Raw genomic sequence first — 23,557 nt, 5'->3', positions numbered from 1 at the left:
TATCACAATAAAAAAACAGAATATTCTAAAGATCAGACATCTGTAAAAAAACAACATAGAAATATGCTGTAAATAATACCTTTTCCATAATTAAAATAATTTAGGCCTGTTTTAGCAAAAACCACTTTCACTATTTTATATTTACCAGTTATATAACTGTGAAACCAATTCAGCATATTCCCTCTGACTCTTAACAAATCCAAATTCTTTACTAAAATTTTATGACAAACCTTGTGTTATATGAAAAAATATTAAAGCCCCTGTATTTGTCCCTTGCTAAACATTGTTTCGAGGAGTGATTGATCATTCAAATAATATTTTTCGATGCATTGTGCAAGTGCAGAATTTTTTTATTTATTATTACATACACACAATTGTAATTTATACAAAGTTGCTTTGACTATCTCTAACTAAAGTTATTTACCCCGTTCTAAGACAGTCAAAAAAATATATAAAAACAGTAGTCAATTTATACAAACAGTTATAACGATAGTGGACAAAGTGAAAAACAAAATAAAAAATGGAGTAAAAACATGGAGCAAAATGTAGTAAAAACATAGTAAAAATGTAGTAAAAACATGTTAAAAAATGAAGCAAAAACATAGTTAAAACGTAGTTAAAACAAAGTAATAAATGTTTTGAAAACATAGTAAAAAATGTAGTGAAAACATGGTAAAAAACATTTAAATAATATATAATATAAAAAAATAAATATTTTAAAACCCAGTAAAATGCAAAGTAAAAACAGAATACATAGAAAGAAACATATTTAAAGTAATAGTAAAAAAAAATGTATGTGTATAGCAAAAAGCGTATATAAAAAAAACATAGCAAAATACCGAGTAGAAAGAAATACATCAATACTCAAAAGATACGCTGAAAAAACTACTATTCAATAAATCTAAGAATAATCTGTCATCTGTCGTAGCACAAATTTTACGCGAGAGGGGAAAGAAACATAGACAACTGAACTGACAATCTGCTGACAAATCTCTAGCATTACCAACAACTGCATGGTATACTGTTAGGTGGAGACGTGTGACTAAATTCATAACCAACCTAATAAAATGGCGTTTTTGAAAAGCAGAATGTTGTAAGTGGAATTATTGGTTATTAGGGCTTTTATAAACACTCAGAGTCTTTGAAAAATCCTTTATATGTACAGTAAGTTAAATTCGTTATTCATCTCGAGTGACAATACCCTATTGTATATTTTCTAAGAACTTCACGGAGCCACGTGTTAATCTTACAATTCGAAAAACGTATTTTGGGAAAATCTGCGAAAGTCTTCTAGAATCAATTCTATCGCACGTGATTCGGTCTTGGGGAATAACTCACAAGACAACCGCTGATAGAATTAACAATCTCCAGAAGAGAGTCCTTAAAATAATTATTGTAAATGACGAAATAAAAAAAAGATTAGCAAAGAAGATGACACAGCTCTAAATAGAGCATCGTGAAGTACTTACGGCGAAGCGATTATACCACGTTGATAATGGAGTACTTCGATGAGGGAAAAACCTTGTTCAGTCTCCAACATGGAACATGGTCGATTTCAGACAAGAAGCTGGTAGAGCCCAGCGCACAGAACTTATATGGAAGCAGAACCCCTTAGTTCCGCTAAAGAGGATCGTTATATAAGGCTGCTGCGTCCGTTCTCGGACTCCAATGTAAGTTACAAAATCGAGCCACCTTATATCTAATATTCTCCTCAAGCGCTTACTCTCAAAACTCTGAAGTTTGGTGTTCCGGGCTTTGGTAAGGTGCCAAGATGCACACCCAATTAGGAGTACAGGCATTATACAAGAGTAGAATAATCGGCATTTCGTTTTGACCAAGTATAGACTAGAGTTCCAGACAACACGCAAATCATAATAAAGGAATAATAGGAAATCGAACGTAACTCATATTTATCGTAGATGCTCTAAATTTAGATTACTTTGTCCCCATTTAAGTAATACCAAATATTGTGACTTCAAGCATAAACTTTTTAAAACACTCTAAAATGGAACATTTGGCAGAGTGAAATTAATATATTTAAATTTTAATACGTTAATGTTATTGTGACTACAGCCAGACAATATAAGAAGGTATTTTTGAAAGATTACAATAGTGTTGTTACAGTCATTTTTCATTTTTCATTCGATTTTCGATATCGATTTTGAATAATTTTCCGTTAAATTGGGAAAATAGAAACGGGTTTTCACGACTAAATAGCTAAATACGTATTGACAAATTACAAAAGAGATGGAGAACATTTTAAAGAAGGGCATGGGGAAGCCTAGACATCTACAGGGGTGATGACCTGTCGTTGGCTGGTTGGAGTGGCAACTTTACACACTGTGTTTCGCCATTTCGCCTACGTTTGAACATCCACATTTCTTCAATTCTTCCGTTTGTTGATTTTGTTGAAGAAAATCAATTGATCGAATTATTTCTCATGCTAGGCAACGCCTAAAAACAGTTTTTAAATTTTAAAACTTCTTAAAAAAGAAGGTCCAGGGACCAGTTGGTTTTATTACAATATTTTGAGATCTAGATATCCATTCTTCCGTCTACAAGCATTTGGAAAATCTGAAAATAATGTGACACGTAATATTTCAACTTTAAAATATCGTCGATTAATTTTAATTAATCGTATTGCGATTTCATTACAATAAGATAAGTTATTTTTTGTTTTGTACACAATTTTCTGAAGGACTGAAATTATATTGTTATGGTATTTGTTACAATCAATATAGTGTAAAGTTTCCGCAAACAAAGTTTTGTAAAATTTCCATTGAAAATAAACGTAAAAATAGCATTTTTCCATAAGAAATTATAAAAGCGCCATCTATGAATAATTTTATATTTTTGTTTGGAATCACCTTAACTGACAATATTTACAGAACTTTATGAGTCTCTTCTTAAATTGACTGTAGAATAAATGTGTTATGTGCCATTTGTCCGTACAACATCTACCTATATGATTACGCCTAGCCTAGTAGTGAGTGGGTTTGCTCATCATGCAATAGGTCTCGGGTTCGATTCCCGTTACAGTTGACATGAAATATAAATTTATCTACGGGACATCGCTAAGCGAGCTTTTTACCTACACGGAGAATGGAACAGAATATAGCCACATACCTGGAAATAGCCCATGTGGTCGGGGGAGGGGTTGCAGTCTAAAGCGCTGGAGGAAATTTCTGGGCGAGCTTCCCAGCGGACCTGCCACGGACCGCATCGGGAACAAGGGAACATAAAGTTAGTAGGCATTATACGAGTATTCTGTATATTAAAACGTTTTATGAACAGACACATTTTATACAAAAATGTTGTGATTTTGTCCAAATTTTTCTAGACAAGAACTGGATTCGAAGAACTCCCTTCTCAAAAATGTTCTCCGTTTCTCTTGTTGTTTGTTGTTCTCTTGCTTAAAGAAAAAAAAGGAAATGGAATGACACAACTGTATACTCGTATATACAAGTATTTGCTAAATGACGAACCTTCCGTTCATAATCATGCGCATGTTATAAATTATATTTTTGAGGCGTGTTTATATTTATTTTATTTATTCTACGCGCTATCCGTTCGTGATGTTTTGGATTTCAGCCAAAGTGACTTAATAATAGCAGACGTGTCGGTTAGAGATACCTGACGCGTTATCCACCCTAGAATTAACCGAAACAAGCCAAATTCTTTATAAGACATTTATGGCGTAATAAAATTGAACAGTGTTAATCAATAAAGAGCACCTGAGTGATTTCGAAACATTCCCATTTTTTTTTATCTTTGTAATAAACTGTAAAGGCAGACATTTTTATGCAAAATAAACAATAATATAACTACCTACTTGTTAATTAACTAAACAGTAATACAATATAAATTTATACCATTTATTATGTAAGAATGTTTTTTAGTAAATTTTCCGATTTTTCTCGACCTAAACATGGTAACCAATTTTTTGCAAATTTATTAAATTTAATCCGAGTCATGGTTTTGCAATGTTTGGGTAACATATTGAATAGGTATTTTGGGGCCCAGAAAACAAAAATTTCTATGCCCGAATTCAGAATTTGTGGTAGACCCCATGACCCTTTCTCTATTTGACTTCTGGTAGTGTTCCTTTTGAGATTTGATAGAATATTTTGCTTTTACAAACATTATTATTCTAAAAATATATAATTGCCTTATATCTAAGATCTCAAATCCCTCAAATACCTTGACGCTGGGGTACCTGAAGAGTTTTTTAAAAATTATTTTTACTATTAATTTTTGAGCAGATTCGAGAGGTTTTAATATCGATTTATTAGTGCCTCCCTATCCTATTATGCCATAAGTTATAAATGAGTTACATAAAATAAAATAAAATATAGTTCGTTGAGTTAAATTAGGTATAAGATGGTACGTATCGACTTGAAGATATGGGAAAATTTTTTAATTTTTTGTGTTTTATATTTTGTGTTCTGTCCATTTAAAATATCTCTCAATACTTATTCCCAAATATTTTATATGGTGTACTGATTCAAGTATTTCAGGGCATATTTTTAATTGAAGGTTATGTTTAGGCTGTCCTACAGTAGTTTTACTAAATATTTTATATTTTGTTTTGTCAATATTTGAAGTTAATTGGTTCTTCAATTTTGATAAAGTGATAGCAAATACATAATTTTTTTTGGTCATCAGTGTGTTTGTTTCCGAGAGAAAATGAATGAATTCTCGGGAACAGATAATTAATGTGCGAATTTGACTTAAATATATATAATTTTATCTAAAATAAACATGATGCCACATCGGCCTATTGGGCACATTGAAATATGTAGACACATTTGACGAAATCAGTAACATTAAAAATATTATTTACACTAGTATTGGATGAAGCCTGCACATTTAATTATTGGGAAGTATAAACTATTTTTTTATTACCATTTTGTTTGATTTCATTTATTATTTTCCAATGTTTTTGTATCAATATAAAATTTATTTATTTATTTAATCCGATATAAAATACAAATACATAGTTTAAAAAAATGTTTATACAATAGGTAGGTGCATTCAATATATATATATATATATATATATATTTATGGATATAGCCACTCTACTGGCCCACAGACACGTTCCGGAGTGTCAGTGTATTATTGTGTAAAATTGTGTTTAAATTGTGTAAAAGTTCAAAAGAAATAAAAAAATTAAAACAAACCTACATCAATAAAACGAGAAAGGATTTTCAAGAATCTAAAATTATATTCTAATATATGAAACAGCTTCCTGTCTAGTCTTTTTAGGAATCCATTTACGTACTCTAGCTTTGAAAATATTGTTTTCCATTTTGTTCGCCAATATGTCCTTGCTTAAAAAGTTGTATGGCTTAGGGGCCAAAAAAGTATAATACCTTTGTCCGTAATTTGTGTTTTTCTTTGGGAGCAGAAGTATTGTCTTTTGTCTTTGCCTAGTGTCGTAAATTTGTTGGTCGTCATTATGTCTGTCAGGATTTTGATGGAAATGTCTCAAAATTGTCTTTATGTATATTTGTCTTTTGTCTAGTACTGGAAATTCTGTAAAAAGTCTGTATGTAGAGTATTGGTAAGGCTTTTTGTTGGCTACTCTTAGTAAGGCTTTTGTGCTTTTATTAATGGTTCTAATGTAGTTTTATTTATTCCTCCCCATCCTATTATCTCATAACTAATAGTTGATTGCGCTAGAGCATAGTATACATGAATTAAAGTTGCTTTGTTCAGGATGTTTCTAATGTTTTTAAATAAATATATCATTTTTCTTAGTTTGGTTGCTGTCTTATCTACGTGTATGTTCCACCATAAGTAACTATCAATGTGCATACCTAGATACTTTGTATGATCAACCTTTAATAAAATAAAATAAACATGTATAATTTTTTTAAATGCCAAGATTTTTATTTTTATTTAAATATTTTAAATTTCAAATATTGTACGCACACTTCATGAAAATATTCATAGTGATATATGTACACAAATACGTACACAATAATGAAATGTATTCTGCAGTAACATTTTCCAAGAAATTCATTTAACAAACATTTATTACAAAACGTAAATTCCCGCCGTCGCTAAACAAAGCATTATAAACAAGTTTTCGCTGAGAAGATAAATATTTACTATGATTCTGAATTCCTTCTCAGACCGGCGGATGTTGAAATAAATCAACCAATTTATTAACTCAGTATTTGATATCGTTGTCACTATTGAAGTTTGTATGTAGCTACTAGCTACAAATTCTTGAAGATCTTTTAAAAATTGCATCGTACTCGTACTCGTGCCTAACAAATAATATATAGTTTCAATAATATGAGTAATTTTATTTGTGCCTCAAAAATATATAGTTTCAATGTGAGAAATTTATTTGTGCATCAAAAATATATAGTTTCAATAATGTGAGAAATTTTATTTGTGCCTAAAAATATATAGTTTCAATAATGTGAGAAATTTTATTTGTGCCTAAAAATATATAGTTTCAATAATGTGAGAAATTTTATTTGTGCCTAAAAATATATAGTTTCAATAATGTGAGAAATTTTATTTGTTTACCAGCCCATCTACTGAGTTTCAGAGCAAATTATCAATTTTTTGAGTTTGCCCAAAATTTGTGGACAGACTGGACTTCACTTCCCTAGAGAGTTATTAAGATTACAAAAGAGATAGATAATATATATATATATATATAACGGAATATCAGTCTAGGCATTTCCAAGGCTAATGGCCACTTTGCTCACCCCGTAACATTCACCATTCTGCCTATGTTCAAACATCCGCATTTCTTCAACCCTTCTATCAGTTGATTTACGTAAAGTTAAAAAGCTGAAACCTTTATTACAGCGGGTGAGATTAATCTGACTGAATTATTTTACTCACTAGGCAACGCCTGTTTTTTTCTTTCTTTTTGTGTTACTTTCTCATGGATCAGTTAGTTTAATTAACAATATTTAGGGTTTGTTTAAATTTTTGTAGACTTCAACTTTAATGAAAATCAACAGATAGAAAAGTTAAAGAAAAATGGATGTTAAAACATAGGCAGAATGCTAAATGTTACACAGTGTAAGTGACCACTCAAGCTATGGTTTCCTAGGAAAGCGGTGCCAATATCTAGCGGCCGTAATATACGGTGATGCGGAATGGCCGTCTTTACGGTGTCTAGAGAACGGTTTCCTAGGAAAATGGCGTGACAGCTTATCTGTCAAAAATATGCCCTGGAATGCGATCTGTCATATTTTATATTAGTAATGAATAGTTGATCCCAGTTTTTTATTAGATCTGGAAAGAAGTCCGCCAATAGTCGTTTTTCTAGGTCCGCAATCCCTCTGATTAGCTCTCATCATCCCTCCTCCTCGGTAGAATGTTGCTATGTTACATTCGACCACCCAGACCCTTTGTTGTGATCCCACAACAGGAAAACATAAATACTTTAGTATGAAACATTTAATTTATTATATAAATAAAACACGAGTGATACTTAAATCCACAAATTTGAAATATCCAGTGACCGGTTTCATCGCTTTCGCGACATCTTCGAGACTGGTATCTTTATTAAAAAGTTAAATGTATTTATACAGAACAGAGGTAAGGATACATAATTCAAAGTTATACGTAAGTAAATTAAATAAAGTTATTTTTATCTTAAGGATCATTATCAACAAATTTTCTATGGGTTAACTAATGAATTGATTTAATGCTATTTTAATGAGTTTAAGTATTTTATTTTATTTTTGGTGTCTCATCCTTCGTGAGTGTGGTTTTGTAAATAATGATTTCTGAAAAACAAAGGGTAAAAAGTCATTAGTAAAATTATATTACAATGGGTAAAGTAATGGAGAATGCACATGTGTTATCTGTTCATTAAGTAATTCTACGTCGGGTTTATTTTTTAATCTATTAATTTCGAGAATTTCTAATTTGTCAAGTTTATGGCCTTTGGGTGCAATATGAATTATTTTTACATTATTTTTTAATTCGAAGGAATGTTTGTTTTCTATTAAATGATTGGCAAAATTTGAATTATCTTTATTATTAGACCATGATTGTATATGCTCTTTTTGCATAAAAGTGTAAAACAATGGTATCAAACCAAACCTTATGTTAGTTGGGTAAAATAATTTGTAAAAAACTGTTGGTATAATTGATCATCATTACTTCCATACTATTAATAGAATTTGATTAAGTAGTCAATTTTAAGAAAAAAAAATACATAAACTTTTTTTATACTTATTTGCGCATGTTGTCAACAATATCTATACATAAAAATTGTAATTATAATACCAATGTCGTAGGTAATGTTTATTGTTTGTGAACCATGATAAATGAAATAAAATAAGTGATTTAATTATTACTTACATTTTAGTACAAACCTGATATTTCTTGTGTTATTCCGATATTCCTCCACACATTTTGTTTTAACCAGGATAAATTATAGTCTTTGCTCTTAACATTACATAAAACTTCCTGAATTCTTACAAAATCAATCAACATTTCGTAATGTCACTAGTCCAAATCACATTTGCAGTAATTTGCACTCATTTTGACAGGCAAACATGTTCACCGCTAAACGAGAAAAACCGTTCGAAAACTGTTCGCATCGCTATGACGGCTGTCCTGCGAATGGCGGCACCGATGTTTGACGTTCTGCTCTCAGTCAACGTTCTCTAGGAAACCGGCGCCATTGATTTATACAGATAACGTTTTAATGACGTCATCTGCCGCGACGTGACGGCCGCTAGATGACAGCACCGGTTTCCTAGGAAACTACAGCTTTAAACCTACCATTGACAGGACATAATCTCTGTAAACACGTAGACTTTCATATTTCCTTCTCTAGAAATGTGATCTATATCTACTGTAATATATTAAAACAAATATTTATATTTTTTATGTTAAAAGGGTTTATTCCTCCTCTTTCTGTTAGGAAACGTGGACAACACTGCAATTAGATCATCAGTTGAGCTAAAAGATGATGACTAAATTATAAGTTCTAAAAAATTCAGGGTTATTCAAGGCTGACTCAATTTTGTAACTCCGTTTATTTTTTTATTTCAACTAGTCAAAAATTTGAAAGAAATTACTGGTTACCCTCCTAATACGGTCTCCAACAACACGGCTTCAACATTTCGCGAAAACCCCCTCACAACACGTTTGTGTATAATGTATATATATATGATGTATTTGGCAATCGTCACTTAAAGCAGAAGTTGACCACGAATCATCAGAAAATAAAAATTTTGGCATATTAAATTTGCAAAATTGATTAGGGACGATGGTTTTGACGATATAAACATTTGGGACGTTCAAGATTTCTTGATGGAAGAACTTTTTGTGTCGTCTCAAAGCTCCAGGCCGGTTCGTTTACATCTTTCGTGTAGAATTCGTCACCAGATCATAAAGATAAATTTTTGGCCGGGGACTTCAACTTTGTGTACCAGTAGGCTTTATGTTAAGATTTCTTTCAAACTTCACATGTCTTGGTTTAGATTGACTCGCATTCGATCTTCATATTAATGCGAATACCATTATGGATGGTTCTTGAATTAATTTATATTGTACAATAAAATATTTATTACATTTCCCGATTTGAAATACTGACTAAAGTAATATTTAAATGGGCGGGACTAAAATTCACGGGCCAGAATTTGTAGTAATAAATAGTATACACAAGGAAAAAAGGAACTGTTGGAATTTCAACCGAAATTAAAAAGACAAAATTGATTTTAATGCCAAGTTGAAACATTGAATTGAATTGATTTTAAATTAATTCAAATGCACTTACACGACGTGATCGCAGTCCCTTCATAAATATGGCACATTTTGGCTACCATCTGCTACAGTTCTGGATGAAAAAATAAGAAGCTTAGAAACAATATTTCAAAGATGCGTCACCTACAGACAATATCAAAAGATTGGTTGCATGACTTTTTTCTGAAACGAAGAACGTTCGAGCATATAAAGTAACTCGTTACAACATATACCTGTATAAATCCTTCGTTCAGATTGATTATTTATTTACTGACCGACGAGCGCCGAAGCGGGCATTTAAAAAACCACTCTTAAAAGACTACCTACTCGTATGTTGTTTAATGTTTACTGGTGACGAAACAGATATTCGGCAAGCCCCTTGGCCGGATATAGAATTTCTCTCATAGTTAAAAACAAAATTGTAATGAATATAAAAAAAGGGATTGAAATATTTTCACTTATTTTTAATGATCACTTCAATGAATTTCATATCAACATGGTTTATAAGTAGATAAATTAAATAAGTATAATGGTTTTGGGCAGTTTTACCCCCTGCGTTTTGCCGGTTAAATTCTTTTCCTAAAGTGTACTCGTATACTGAAAACTGAGAAACGTTTTTATGCAATACGTGGGTTACTTCTTTTTTCCCAAACACGGTCGATATCAATCAATCAATTTAGTGGCGTTGATATCTTGAATAATTAATAAAAGGTATCCGCCGGATATTAAGCTACTATCCGGTATCCGGCCGGATAGCAAAATTAAGCCAAACCCCGGATATCCGTTTCACCTTTAGTATTTACCAGGTATCTTATTTTTTAACTATTGTTTTAAATGCGTACCAACATTGTACTTTCAAAACACAGTTATCGATTTATTCTGAAAACATTAGTTTTTTCCAAAATGTACCAAATAAATGTACCAAAAAAATGGATGATTTTTTTTCCAACTTTCTATTATTTTTTCAAATGAAATGGTAGGTACTCTTTAATTTGATATTATAATTGATAAAAATAAATACTAAAATGACGAAAACTTACTTTACGCTGTTGTCGATTTCTGGTTGGTAAATTTACCGGAGTTCCAAATATAAGTTTCTTGACAGATCTTCTGAAGTTTTTCGTGAGAAAACAGTAAACAATTGGATTGATTGCAGAGTTCATATGTCCTGTTGAATCGAGTAATCATATTAACCAAAATAAATTCTCATTTCAATTTTAGGTTGTTGCGAAAAATTTCATTAAACATATGCCTTTGGTTAATTAATTAATATCTAAAATTGTCAACAATATTTGACATACGTCCAAATGTTTGTAGACGAATTCTGTATTTTCGACTAACAGGATTGATTGATGGTTTTAAAAAACTACTGATATAAGGATTGACGGAACCGTCTTGAAAAAATCAAGAACTTGCCTACAAACATTAAGACATTGGAATTTAACAATTAAACCAACCATATTATACTCGTATACAGAATTTAAAAATGTCAAACGTGAATATGGAAGTTAACTACGTTGTTACGAAATTATTTGTAATCGTGTTATATTATTCGGTCCCGTGGTATAATGGTCAGAGCGTTTGCTTACCATGCAAGAGGTTTTGGGTTCGATTCCCGGCATGGTTGATATGAAATATTTATTTAAAAGGGTGTTTTCATACTGTAATATTTCACAGTCCATGGACTGGTACCTGAAGCGTAAGACTGATCATATTACCTTCATGTATCAAACATGATCAAGATACCGATGCAGTGCCCTATACACCGTTAGGTGCGGAAAAGGAATGATCATGATAATGCTGATATTATATTATCAAGAACCTCCCTGTTTTTAAAGTAACATATTTTCTGAACCACCTAAGATTGCTGAAGTTTATTGGAATTAGTACTAGTGTTTTCCTTAATATATTTCCGTAACACATGAAGATTTTGCGACAGCAAGCAAACATCTCAGATTACAGTCATCAGTTGCGAAGTCCTTAATTACACGTGCTAATGACTGATGAATTTTTACTAAAGTATTTTTCTTAAATCTCTCCCTTAACTCACCAAAATAATGACTCATGATGTGCGCGGCCTAGTGAGAATTTGTTGATCTATATTATAAATTATAAGTTTTGCCAAAAAGATGGTAAAAAATTAATTGTTGTTTAAATTGTGCTCTTTATGTTTGTAGTTGATAATATTTGTCTGGGATGAGCCAAAGTTGAGATGTGCTCAAAAAACAAAAAATCCGAGGATATTTTGCATTAAAAAAAAAACTTCTACTTAGAATTCAAGATCGCAAATAGAATTTGTTATGAAGAATTCCTAGCTCTATCTAACACGCTAGTTATAAAAACTACTTGAATTATTTCCAGCTAGAGTACAATTTAACGACCTGGAGTCTGGGTCAAATGTTGAAGCTAAAGAGGTTACCAACTGCTTTTCTAACTGAAATTGGTCGCGGATAGTCCAAGAGATTAAGGATAGCTAATGTATGTCCAAAACACGTTCATGTTTAAATTGTTATTTTTATTGTGTATTTTAAAAGTTCTTAATTTTTTATTGTAAAACCACATCTTTGCAAAAACACTTAAGAAAATTGTTTTTTCATATTTATAAAATTACATATTATTTTGTTTTTGACTAGTAAAATAACGTATTTTTGACAGTAAAAATAGGGTCACTAACCCGAGTTAGTCAGTCAAAATAGCATTATATGTTATGTCCTAGGTATAATGAGATATGTAAATAAATAAATAATTTAACCACTTAAAATAACGATGATAAGTGAAGGCATGCTTATTTATTTATTAATTTCAAATTAACTTACACTTTGTTAATGAAACCGTTATAAAATAATGACATTACAAACAGGCAAAATACCAACAATTACTGCTATTAACATAACCGCCACAATCCAATAAGTGAAAAAAATAGATTTTTTTTCGATGTTGACGGTTTTTCTGGGTTTTATATACTGATTCCATTTTTATGAAATAAATCCGTTTTGATTTATGAACTAGACCTTTTAATGTGGTTTTAACTTACCCAATAGGAGGGCGTATGGCAATATCCAGTAAACGGAACTCTCCGAAATGCATTCGGTATCTAGTAAAAGCTGAATCCCGTTGTAAGGGAGCCAACAGAATGCGAACAAGATGGCCAACAGTAACAGGATCCACGCAATTCTCTTCCTCTCTTTCACGAGACGCAAACTCTGGAAGAAAATTTATTTTGAACAGTTTTTATCTACAAATGAATAGCAAAAGAACTGTAGTGTAATTTATTTATATATCAACGGTTCGAATAACCTTTTACAATAAAAAAGTTTACAGAAATAATCACAGTGAACAATTCATTATGTAATATATAATATGGAATATAACTATACAATTCAACTAAATAATTAAAACTAAAAAAATTAGTTTTTTTTTTTTTTTAAACTGCAAAAAAGTAAAAAAGAAACATACGAATATAAGATGACAAATAAAAGATAACAAATTGAAGTGAGAAAACTTTATGTTCTGAATATAAATATAGCAAATTAAAATTGAGAATAATTTAACAAAAACATTAAGTGACTAGTGAGCTAGGTTATAATGAAACAGAAAAATAATGCTACAATAAGATTTTATAAATAATACGTTTTTTGGATCAATGTGAAAGCTTAAATAATCTTAATAACACCTTTATATTATCAGTTGGTTGGAAGAAGTTGGAATTTGGCAATAAATCCACAAATGTATAATTTATATATAACGAAATAAACAAAAATACGTATCCAAAAAATAAAAGTTAAATTAAATCATATACTTTTAAATAAATTCATTCCTTTTTTAAAAAATAACGAGCGAGATTACATTTTAATGCATTTACAGAGTTTGTATTTAAAAAAATGGGTGTTATCTTTTTATTTGTGTACCCAATGACTACATTAGGGCATGTCCATAGAAACTGGCCAAACGCGACGGGGTGGATGCTTGCTGGCCTCCATACTGGTCAGCAACGACCCTATCTGGCGACAAGCAATTTTATACATTGGTTGTAGAAATTAATGAACTTGAAATCAACACAAATAGAGAATAAATGGTGAATTTTTCACTTTGAATAAGAAACGGTGACTGAACCTTGCAAACATTTATGCAGCATCTAGTATGAGTATATTTGAATTTCCGTACGACGACTTACCGTTTGTAACCCCTTATTTGTTTGTGCGATGAGTGTGGAGTGTTTGTTTATTTGTCTGTGTAATATGAGTATGTATGTGTAGGTACCTTCATTTGACCTAATACAAACATACGCGTTTGTATGACACGTACTGTGATTATTGAAACATGAAACAGGTAGAGGAATTCGTGTATCTAGGAAATAAGTTTACTGGGGATAGAATTAATGAGAAATATATTGAATGGAGGGTGAGTGCCGGGAACAGAGTGAACGGTGCAGTTAAATCAACCTCGGCAAATAAATGTTTGTCGCAAGAAGCAAAATTAAAAGTTCGCAATGGAGTCCTAGAGACGACACTGATGTGATGCAAAGTATGGACTATGAAAATTAGTAATGAAAGTAGGCTGAATGTTGTCGAAATGCGAAATGCGGTAGTAAAGCTATGTACGATAGATGCACAAATGTCAAGATCCGTATATTACGCGAGGCAGAGATAAGCACTATCGACAAAATCAAGAAAGGAGCTTTGCGTTGGTTTGGACATGTAGAGCAAATGGACAGCGATAGGACGGTCAAAAAGATTTACTATGCCAATGTTAGGATGCAGATATAGAGGAAGACCCAAAAAAACATGGCAAGACCAAATCCAAGAAGTATTTGAAAATGGACATGTCAAAAGTCGAAATAATCGGCGGGCTTGCATGAGAAGATGAATGAATGTAGAGGAAGTGAGATCTGTACGCAAAGACAGAGTGATATGGCGTTCTATTCTCTCAGATACCCTTACGTGGAAACGCATGATGGATTGTTTGTTTAGTAAAATGTTTGACCACAGATAAGTCTGTTTAAGATGCAATGTAAGCATTAAGATGCTTTAAATATTAATATTACATCTTATAATTATTTAAGAAAAAAAATATTTTTCAATGTTTTGGATATATGTATTAATATATTTTTAAACAATGAAATTTAAAAAAAAATCTCAGCTGTTTATAGAAACATAAATAAATGGGTTTTTTTTATTTATGCACCACAACTCGCTACGTAATATATCGGATCCGCGGTAGGTACTGTTCTTTAGAAACTCGCTTCCTATTGATCCCACGCATATTGTATAATTAGGGAACATCCAATAAAAGTTATAATTCCCCAATATGTATATACGATTTTTGTCAAAATTGTAGATCGGCGGTAATGCACGCTGACCGGTGATTTATAATTTGAATATAACAATATATTTCACGTTACACGTGACTGGGGATTCATCGATTTATTTAGTGGAAGATATTCGGACAACAATCATTAATGCATGTTAGTACATGGTGTGATAAGGTATATAAAAAAATGTTTTATACATTTGAACAGGTTGCTAAAAAAAAGGGTCGAACGTAAAAAATTTAACACGCGTGTTTTCCATAATATTTTTGAGAAATATTATGCATAACAACTACTCACGAAGTTAGTGCTACAAACATCCAAAATATCGCCTGTTTTATGTGAGTTTAAGCTTAATTGACGAAATTAATATTTTAATAAATAAAAATTCAAAAACACGCCGTACGTTGATAACAGTTTTTAAAAAAAATAAAACACTGTTATAAAAAATAAGGTTAAATTGTATATAACTTTTAAAATCTTTATTTATTCTTCTAAAGCTATTTTTTTGTCTTCAAAGTTCTCCCCTTCCGACACAATACACTTATGTAAACGTTTTTTCCAATCTTTGAAACAATTGTTAAAGTAAAATTTCGGAATGGCCTTAGAAGCACGCAGCGATTTGGAATTTATCTCTCCACTCAAAATGGTGTCCCCGGAGCGGTCTCATGGTTCTAAATCAGGCAAATACAATGGTTGTGGAACAATATGAGTTGAATTTTTGGCGACATGGTCTCGGTTTGAGATGGTCCATTATCGTGGTGCAAAAACCAAGAACTGTCTGCCCATAATTCTGGTCTCTTTTTGCGAATAGCTTCACGCAAACTTTGCAAAACGCTCAAATAATATTCCTTGTTAACAGTTTGGCCCGGCAGAAGAAGTTCATAATGCACCACACCACGATAATTGAAGAAAATTGTTAATAGGATCTTGATTTTTGAACGACTTTAACGCGATCTTTTAGGTATTGACTCACCTTTTAAACGGTATTCGCTTGATTGGCCGGTTGTTTCATAAAATATGTATGCATAAAATCCAAGTTTAATTTTAGGTTATCATGTATTGCATCTTATACTGATAGTCAGAAAGCATTGTTCCACAGACATCAACGCAACGCTGTTTTTCCAAAAAAATAGTATTTTTGACACCAAAAGAGATTTCACTCTTTTCAGGCACAAAACATCTTTCAAAATGGTCTAGCAGTGGATCAGTATCCAAATGAAATTTCAAAAGTATCAACAAGGTCTTTGATTGTCAATCGATGATTTTTAGCACCAAATCTTTGAATTTCTTGACGTCTTGTTCATCAATTGATGTTGATAGTCTTCCAGGGTGATTTTTGTCTTTAACGCTTTCTCTGCCTTCTTTGAATTATTTTTACCACTTGTAAACTTTTTTTGTGACAAAACCTGGTTTACGAAGGCTTTTTGCAACATTTTGAACGTTTCTGTAGCGGAAATTTCATTCCGCAAATAAAATTTAATCGGAGCTATGGCGATTGTACGGAACCTATGCAGATTCGGGTGACCTTAAGCACTCGGCCGTTTCTGTCACCATCGAGAAAGTTAGCCCTTTGCGTTGAGTCACGAGAGACGGCTGTGAGTTTTTGGTCCGCGTTTATAATAAACTGCCAAATGCCAGCGTCCAGGTTATTTTAATCTATTTTTTATTTTATTGAAATAAACGGCACTTAGTGCCTTTTACATATTAGTTACAAAAACAATTGAATATACATACATGTAAGCATAAGTAATACAGAGCATTTAAAACAATATTATTAATTAACAAATTAAGAATGTTTAAAAAAGATAAACTATAAAAAAAAAAAAAATATTACCAGTTATAGAATTATCGATAAAAAAAAGATAATGTGGTATTAGAAATACTTTGAACCAGTTAAAAAAAAAACTAAGAAAACAATTTTGAATAACATTAGAAAAAAATAAAAATAATATACATGTATTATTATTTAAAACTAATACTTAGGTACACACTAATAAAGAAGTTTAAAACAATTCTTAACAATAGTAACAAATAGTTACCTAGAACTATTACCAATGAAATAAAGAAGACGAGCCGTTCTATATGTACTAAATTTCACGTGAAATGAGTCACCAACGTCCTGGTACTCATTGCCTAGAGAGTGAAGTCTATTGATGACTATATATTAGGTTAGGATGAAGATATATTCTTACTGTTTTATGTTTATGCTTATTATATACCTAGATTCGTCTTCTTTCAAGTTCAGTTCGTCAAATTGTGATTGAAAGTCGAATAAGATATTTATGTTTTTACTTTTAAAGATGGTAGTCAGCGGGTAATGGAAGCTGTGGTACCGATGCAGAAGTTGCGAAAAGTGGGCCCATAAAGAATGTTCTGGCAACGATAGTTCAGATTCTTAGATTTGTGCTTTTTGTTTGGGTCCTTAAAGGATCTAGTTTTGTTTTAGTTTAACAATTACTTACATAATATAGTAATTTTCCTTTAATAATAATAATTCCTTAAATAATAATAATTTTTGATGTTTATTTCTTTGTTTTTTTTTTAAATAGTTTGAATATTAAGAAGTTAAAATAAATATATTTTCAGCATGTTTATATTTCAATATGTTTTTTTTTTGGGTGATACCGTGTGTGTTGGATTTGTTCCGACGTTTCGGCTACCATTGCAGGAGCCATCTTCAGGGTAAACTCAGTTTACACCAAAAAAAGAAAAAATATTGATAACAGTGACCGTGAAAACCTTCGCACCTATGTTTATGTATATTTTTTTATACTTTTGTAATTCGACATCGTGTCCATTATTACTTATTAAATAAATAGTTGATTTTTTTATTTGTGTTACAAATAGTTATTTCATGCCTGAATACTAATCCAAACTAAACATTAAACTGTAAAAAAATGTACCTTAATTATTGTAGTATAATAAATAAAATAATTTAAAAAATCTTGTGTAAATTTATGTTTTATTTTTTTATTTCTTATTTTCTGTCATACTTTTTCAACTAATTGAAATGTAACTCATAAATTAAAGTAAGTAATTTGAATGAATAATTAAAAAACTAAATAACGCTAATGAGAGCTCCCCAATTAAGTTCTTAAAAAAATCAAATGAATACCACTGCTGGTTTGGTGGACGTGTTTTTAACGAATTCCCGGATATTTGCTTCACTGAGGCATCGACTAATAAAATAAAGAGAGGGAAGTGTTTACACGTTTTGATTGGTTTTGTTGTCTAGGCACTAGGGTGGATCGATCATATCTGGAGATTTTTTTTTTACCGAAATTGCCTTGTACGGAAAATATGTTCCGTAGTATGTAGAGTAGGGTAAAAATAAAATAAAGATTTTTCAATAGTAAAGTTTTCCGGGAGGGGGTTGAATAATTTTTTTTATTTTTAAAGTGACGTGTTTCGGTCAAATGATTTTGGATATAAAATGATTGTTTTTCTGCAGTTTAAAAATGCCTAAATTATAAACGCTCAATGAATATTATATTAGAATACTTTTACAAATTATCCCCATCCCCGCACTCTCTCAAATCAGTTTCTAAGAGCTCGTCCAAAAGGGGCGAATTCACCGCGAAACGTTTCGCGCGAATTTATTTATTAATTTGATATCATTTATTAACACCGTTTTCCTAGGAAGCCACTCTCTAGTCACCGTTACGACGGCTGTTCACCGCATCACCGTTCACTACGGCCGTTAAGATATGGGCACCGCTGTCCTAGGAAACCCTAGCTTTAGCGAGATACTAAGCGCCAATACATCGCGTCCACAAACATCGCGCAAATTCAAAATACGCGCGTAAATCGTGTTCACTTCGCCAGACTCTCGACTCGCGCTTGATTTGCGCGTGTTGCGCGCGAGTCGAGATACTAAAGACGCCTTCTGCGTCCAGTTGACGCGCGAATTCAGGAGCGAGGCGTTTCGTTCAACTCCATGTTTTTACTGACTTATTTCGTCCCCAAATGCTCGTGCGTTGGTACGCTTTTCTGGACGCAACGGTCGCGCGTATTACGCACGAGAGAATCGCAGCGAATTCGCCCTTTCTAGATAAGCTCTAAATATGCATCAAATTAGCGTCAGAATAGCATAGCAAAGGCAGAATGGTGAATATTACACAGTTTGTAAGTGGCCATTTCAACCAGCCTACAAAACATCTGGATATACTCAAAACATTGTTGATATATTTTATTTTTCCCTTAATCTGTAAGCTATGGGTATTTTTTTTCCACATAGAACCGTTTTGAAATTTCGATAAATTAGAAAGCGAACCATCTCACGCACCATGGTATAATAATATGGTACATTTGGTTTCCTGTCAACAGTTCAATAGAACCACCGCAAACAATATTATCTTCATGATCACGTTTCTAGCACGGTTTTCTGTATCATATTCCCGTGTATTTTTTTGCTTTAAAAATAGTAAAACAACTGTAATTAGCACTAACGTATAAATAAATATACACGTTACTCCACTAGCTACATCTGAGACGAAGAAAATATTGTCAGTCTCAAAATAGTAAGAAGTATCTAATGCAAAAAAGTGAAAATTTAATTACAATTATTATGGGGACTGCTTTTCTTGACATTTGGCTTGCCAGCCGCCGCCGCCGGTTAAATGCAATAAATAGCGCGATAAATAATAAATAAATAAATAAAGATAGCAGTTTAGAAAATTTTCCATATTTACACCGGTGAAATTCAAATATGGGATTGCGCAGCAGGATTATACGTCGCGAAACGTAAATATTTTGACATTTAATATTAGGCGTTCACGGATGTTGCATTGTGATCGCGAAAACGTTAAACAACCATGGTGAGAAATTGTTATCACGTCGCTTATTAGCACGTCGATGGTTATTTTTGATTGAGCTACAGGTGAGGATAAGGTCACGATTATGCATTTTAGAGCATAAAGATTTTTCCTCAAAAACATTAGGGGTCACAGGTCACATGTGATTTATAAATCCAACGCACTACGTATTTAACTTACTTGCTGCGTGCTAGAATGACCTTCATTATCATCAAAGGGGGGTTGGACAGAACACAGCATTTGCCCCATGAGAGAATAGGCAGTCAACATAATAATACCTGAAAAAAATTACAACGTATGTAACACAAGCCTTGCTGAGTATTTAATTTGTATTCTTATCCGTATATAAATATTTAAAAAATTATAAACAAATAATAAATATACACGTATCTAAGATGAATAAAATATTGCGATGTCTTCACTAATAAAAAAGAGATATTAAATCACGACATACATGCAATTATAAATGTGAAAAAAATGTATGACTGCATATTTCCTTAGTTTATATTTATTTCTGTGTGACTCATTACCAAAGATACGACACCAGCTTGCTACTCAAAAATATAACTATTCGTCTACTTATTCCATAAATTTAATTGTGTTTACGAATAAAACGGTACCTACATCTGTTTCATTGTTACTTCTCGGTACCAGCGTCATTTCTCAGGTACACGAAGACAAATAATCACATCTCTTAATTTTCTAAACTAATCTACCCCATTTTTAGCACGCATCTAGCCAAAGATTTATTCTTTACAAAACAATATAATTTTTATGTTGGTATCCCCACGCTTGTTCTGACGTTTGTGATTTAAAACGATTGTTTTCTTAATTATTTTTTAACTTAAAAAAACTTCAAAATGATAAAGTTTCTTTTTATTTTTACATTTATACATGTGCATAATATTTTATTTTTTTTCATTTAAAAAAAAAAACATTTTTTCTAAAAAAAAATACAAAACAGCAATAAATGCCTTTTTTACTCTTTACCTTTATTTCACACCCCTGAGCCCCAATATCATTCCTGAAGAATATGATTTTTTGTAAACTTAAAATAATTTTTTTGGGAAAATTTTTGAAAAAATAATTGAATTTATAAATGCAACAAAAAATATTTTTTACTCTGATACTGAGAGGGTTTTAAAAAAATCGGAATGCCATTTTATTTGCACTTCTAATGTGTCTATTTAATTATACTCCAGTGAAAATAATCATATATTTGACTACAATGTTTTTGAGTATGTCCAAATGCTTGCAGACTTGCTGGATTTTCTCCCTAGGGAGTTGTTTATATTTAAATTTGTTGCAACAGAGAGGGAAAACATTTTTGAGAAGGGGATTACTGGATCTAGGCATTTACAGGGCTTATGACCTGTCATTGTCTGGTTTAAGTGGCCACTTTATACACTGTGTAACATATTTGACTGAGTAGACTATAAAAAAACCAGTACTTTTACTAGGCAGACGTAAAAATAACATTAAGCAATCATTTAGTAATTAAGTAAAATTAACACAGTTTAATATATATGAGGCTTATTGTAGAACGCCGGGTAAAAAAGTAGACAACCTGGCATTACTAACACCACCCGCTGACTGTGACTTTTTGTGGGGCGTGACTTTTTGTCACTGTGGGTGCGCTCACTACTCACTGCTGGTGACAAAATGTTCCTTTAGCGATGGATTTCGAAGAGGTCGCAGTGATTTGCGCTCTTGAATTACGCAGAAGGAAAATTAAACGAAAGAAACACTGCTGGGTCTGGGTACATCTCATATATAATGAACAATTATTGAAAGGAACATTGTACTCCCTGTATTCTGAATTACGTCAATATTCTCTCAAGTTTTTAAAATTATTTTCGTATGTTAATAAACAGTTTTGAAATAATATTTTTAATTGAATCGGCATTCACTTCGTAACACTTCATTATAAATTATTATGAAAATAAACTTTGTTATCAGTGTTACACAATTTTATTCTTTTACAAGAACACCCCTCGCCTTTATTGACTATGTTCCCTTTGCGACCACCCTCACCGCACTCACCCTCTTAGACCCGCGTCTGTTAACACTCTCTTAGCCGAGCGATGTCTTCCCACACATTAAATCTTAGACTTACTTATTGCAACTTCCACTTATGTGCTAAATTTTAAGAAATAAATTCGACTTAATGTTTTGTCCGTGTTTTCATATCTGTACTTAAGATAACCATCCATTCATATGCCAACACCTTAGATAAGAATAAAAACCCCTGCTCTAAGTTTCACTGATTAATCTGTTTATTTTTTGTTTAGATTCGATGACATTGTGAACAATATTCTGTGTTTATTATATTAGTTTTGTATCACCCGTCGATGGGAGGAGTGCTCTCCCGAAACTATAGTTGTGTTCTTGTAAAATAATAAAATTGTGTAACACTGATAACAAAGTTTTATTTTCATAATATTTTAGTTTTGAAATAATTTAATTCAAACCTCGTCCCACAATTTCCTTTCCAAATGAATATCAGAGAACTCCTTTAATTTTTTGCATACAATGCTGGCTTTTTCTCTATGTCTTCTATTAACAATTCGTTGTCAAAATCATCTTCTTGAAGAGAAGTAGCCATTTCAAATCTCGCTCGCATAAATATAGGTTTCAGCTCTTTAACTTCAACAGATGAATGAGTTGAAGGAATATAGATGTTAAAATATGAGTAGAATGGTGAATGTTTTACGGTCTATAAAATGACCACAAAACCAGCCAATGACAGGTCATAAGCCCTGTAAATGCCTAGATTTCTATATATCTTTAAAAAATTCTTAACTAATTTCTTGTCTAAAATGTTCTTCATCACTGCTGTTATAATATGTTTATCTTAAATATAACTGAAAAACTCACAACACACGTCCGTTTGGTAGGCGTCTGCTAGCAGAGTGACAAAAAGTTTCTAGTGAGCGCACTCCCATAGTAATGTACAGGCCGGGGCCGGGTGACAGTCACGTCACGCTGGAACTTTTTGTCACCGTATTGTCATGTCGCCACAGTGAGCGCACTCTCATATATCTCCATAGCACTTGACACTTGACGAAAAAGTCACGGTGACTTTTGTCACAATCAGCGGGGGCTCTAACAAAACGTCCGCACTGTTTTATTTAACAATCTGACCGACGATAAAATAACCGATTTCTTAAATAATATTATTTATGAATTCGCTACATTCACATGGAATGTGATCCCACTCTATTTCCCTTTTATCCCAGCAGTATTTTGACACTTAAAAACGACACAACACGGCGTAATTAAATCCAAATCGGCAGTTGCGTACTAAGCGACGCCAACAGAGTAACTAATGACCAAAACGTAAAACTACTAATTTGTGAGTAGTTTTGTCGGCTTTAGTTTGATGTACCTACGCGGTTTTTGGACTATATACTATAATTTTATGCCTCAATCTATCAATGTGAGTAAAGTTCTTAATTCTCACCTGGTATTGCGTATACAAGGGTAAAACTTAGTATCCCAAACAACCTTCGGTTCTTTGGGGTCCATTCTTCTGAACAAAAATAAAGGGTTGCTTCCTGCTAAAAAGACAAAAATGAACACACTTACTAACAGTATCATTTGGTCGCGTATCATATTGAAAGGAATTCGTTAAAAGAATGCGAATTAATATGTATGAAGAGGGAAAATAATTACTGGACAGTAATGTTGAAGTA

General features: G+C 32.0%; 1 protein-coding gene across 1 annotated transcript in view; it reads right to left on the bottom strand.

Moving 5' to 3' along the window:
- LOC148272627 (uncharacterized) overlaps window positions 1–23,418 on the bottom strand; it is a 29,059-nt gene extending 5,641 nt beyond the window's left edge. Inside the window, exons 1-5 of the mRNA XM_088239797.1 lie at window positions 23,326–23,418; window positions 20,043–20,140; window positions 12,772–12,940; window positions 10,778–10,905; window positions 3,127–3,207 (exon numbers count right to left, since the gene is read on the bottom strand). Coding sequence (XP_088095923.1) covers window positions 3,127–3,207; window positions 10,778–10,905; window positions 12,772–12,940; window positions 20,043–20,132 — 468 coding nt within the window. The 5' untranslated portion in view covers window positions 20,133–20,140; window positions 23,326–23,418. The remainder of the gene's footprint in view (window positions 1–3,126; window positions 3,208–10,777; window positions 10,906–12,771; window positions 12,941–20,042; window positions 20,141–23,325) is intronic.
- Window positions 23,419–23,557: the final 139 nt, after the last annotated feature.

Source organism: Micrasema longulum, unplaced genomic scaffold (assembly GCF_059751315.1).
Source record: "Micrasema longulum isolate JH-2025_06_02 unplaced genomic scaffold, ASM5975131v1 h1tg002266l, whole genome shotgun sequence".
In the NCBI taxonomy this organism is placed as follows: Eukaryota; Metazoa; Arthropoda; class Insecta; order Trichoptera; family Brachycentridae; genus Micrasema; species Micrasema longulum.
This window is presented reverse-complemented; position numbering and strand designations above follow the sequence as displayed.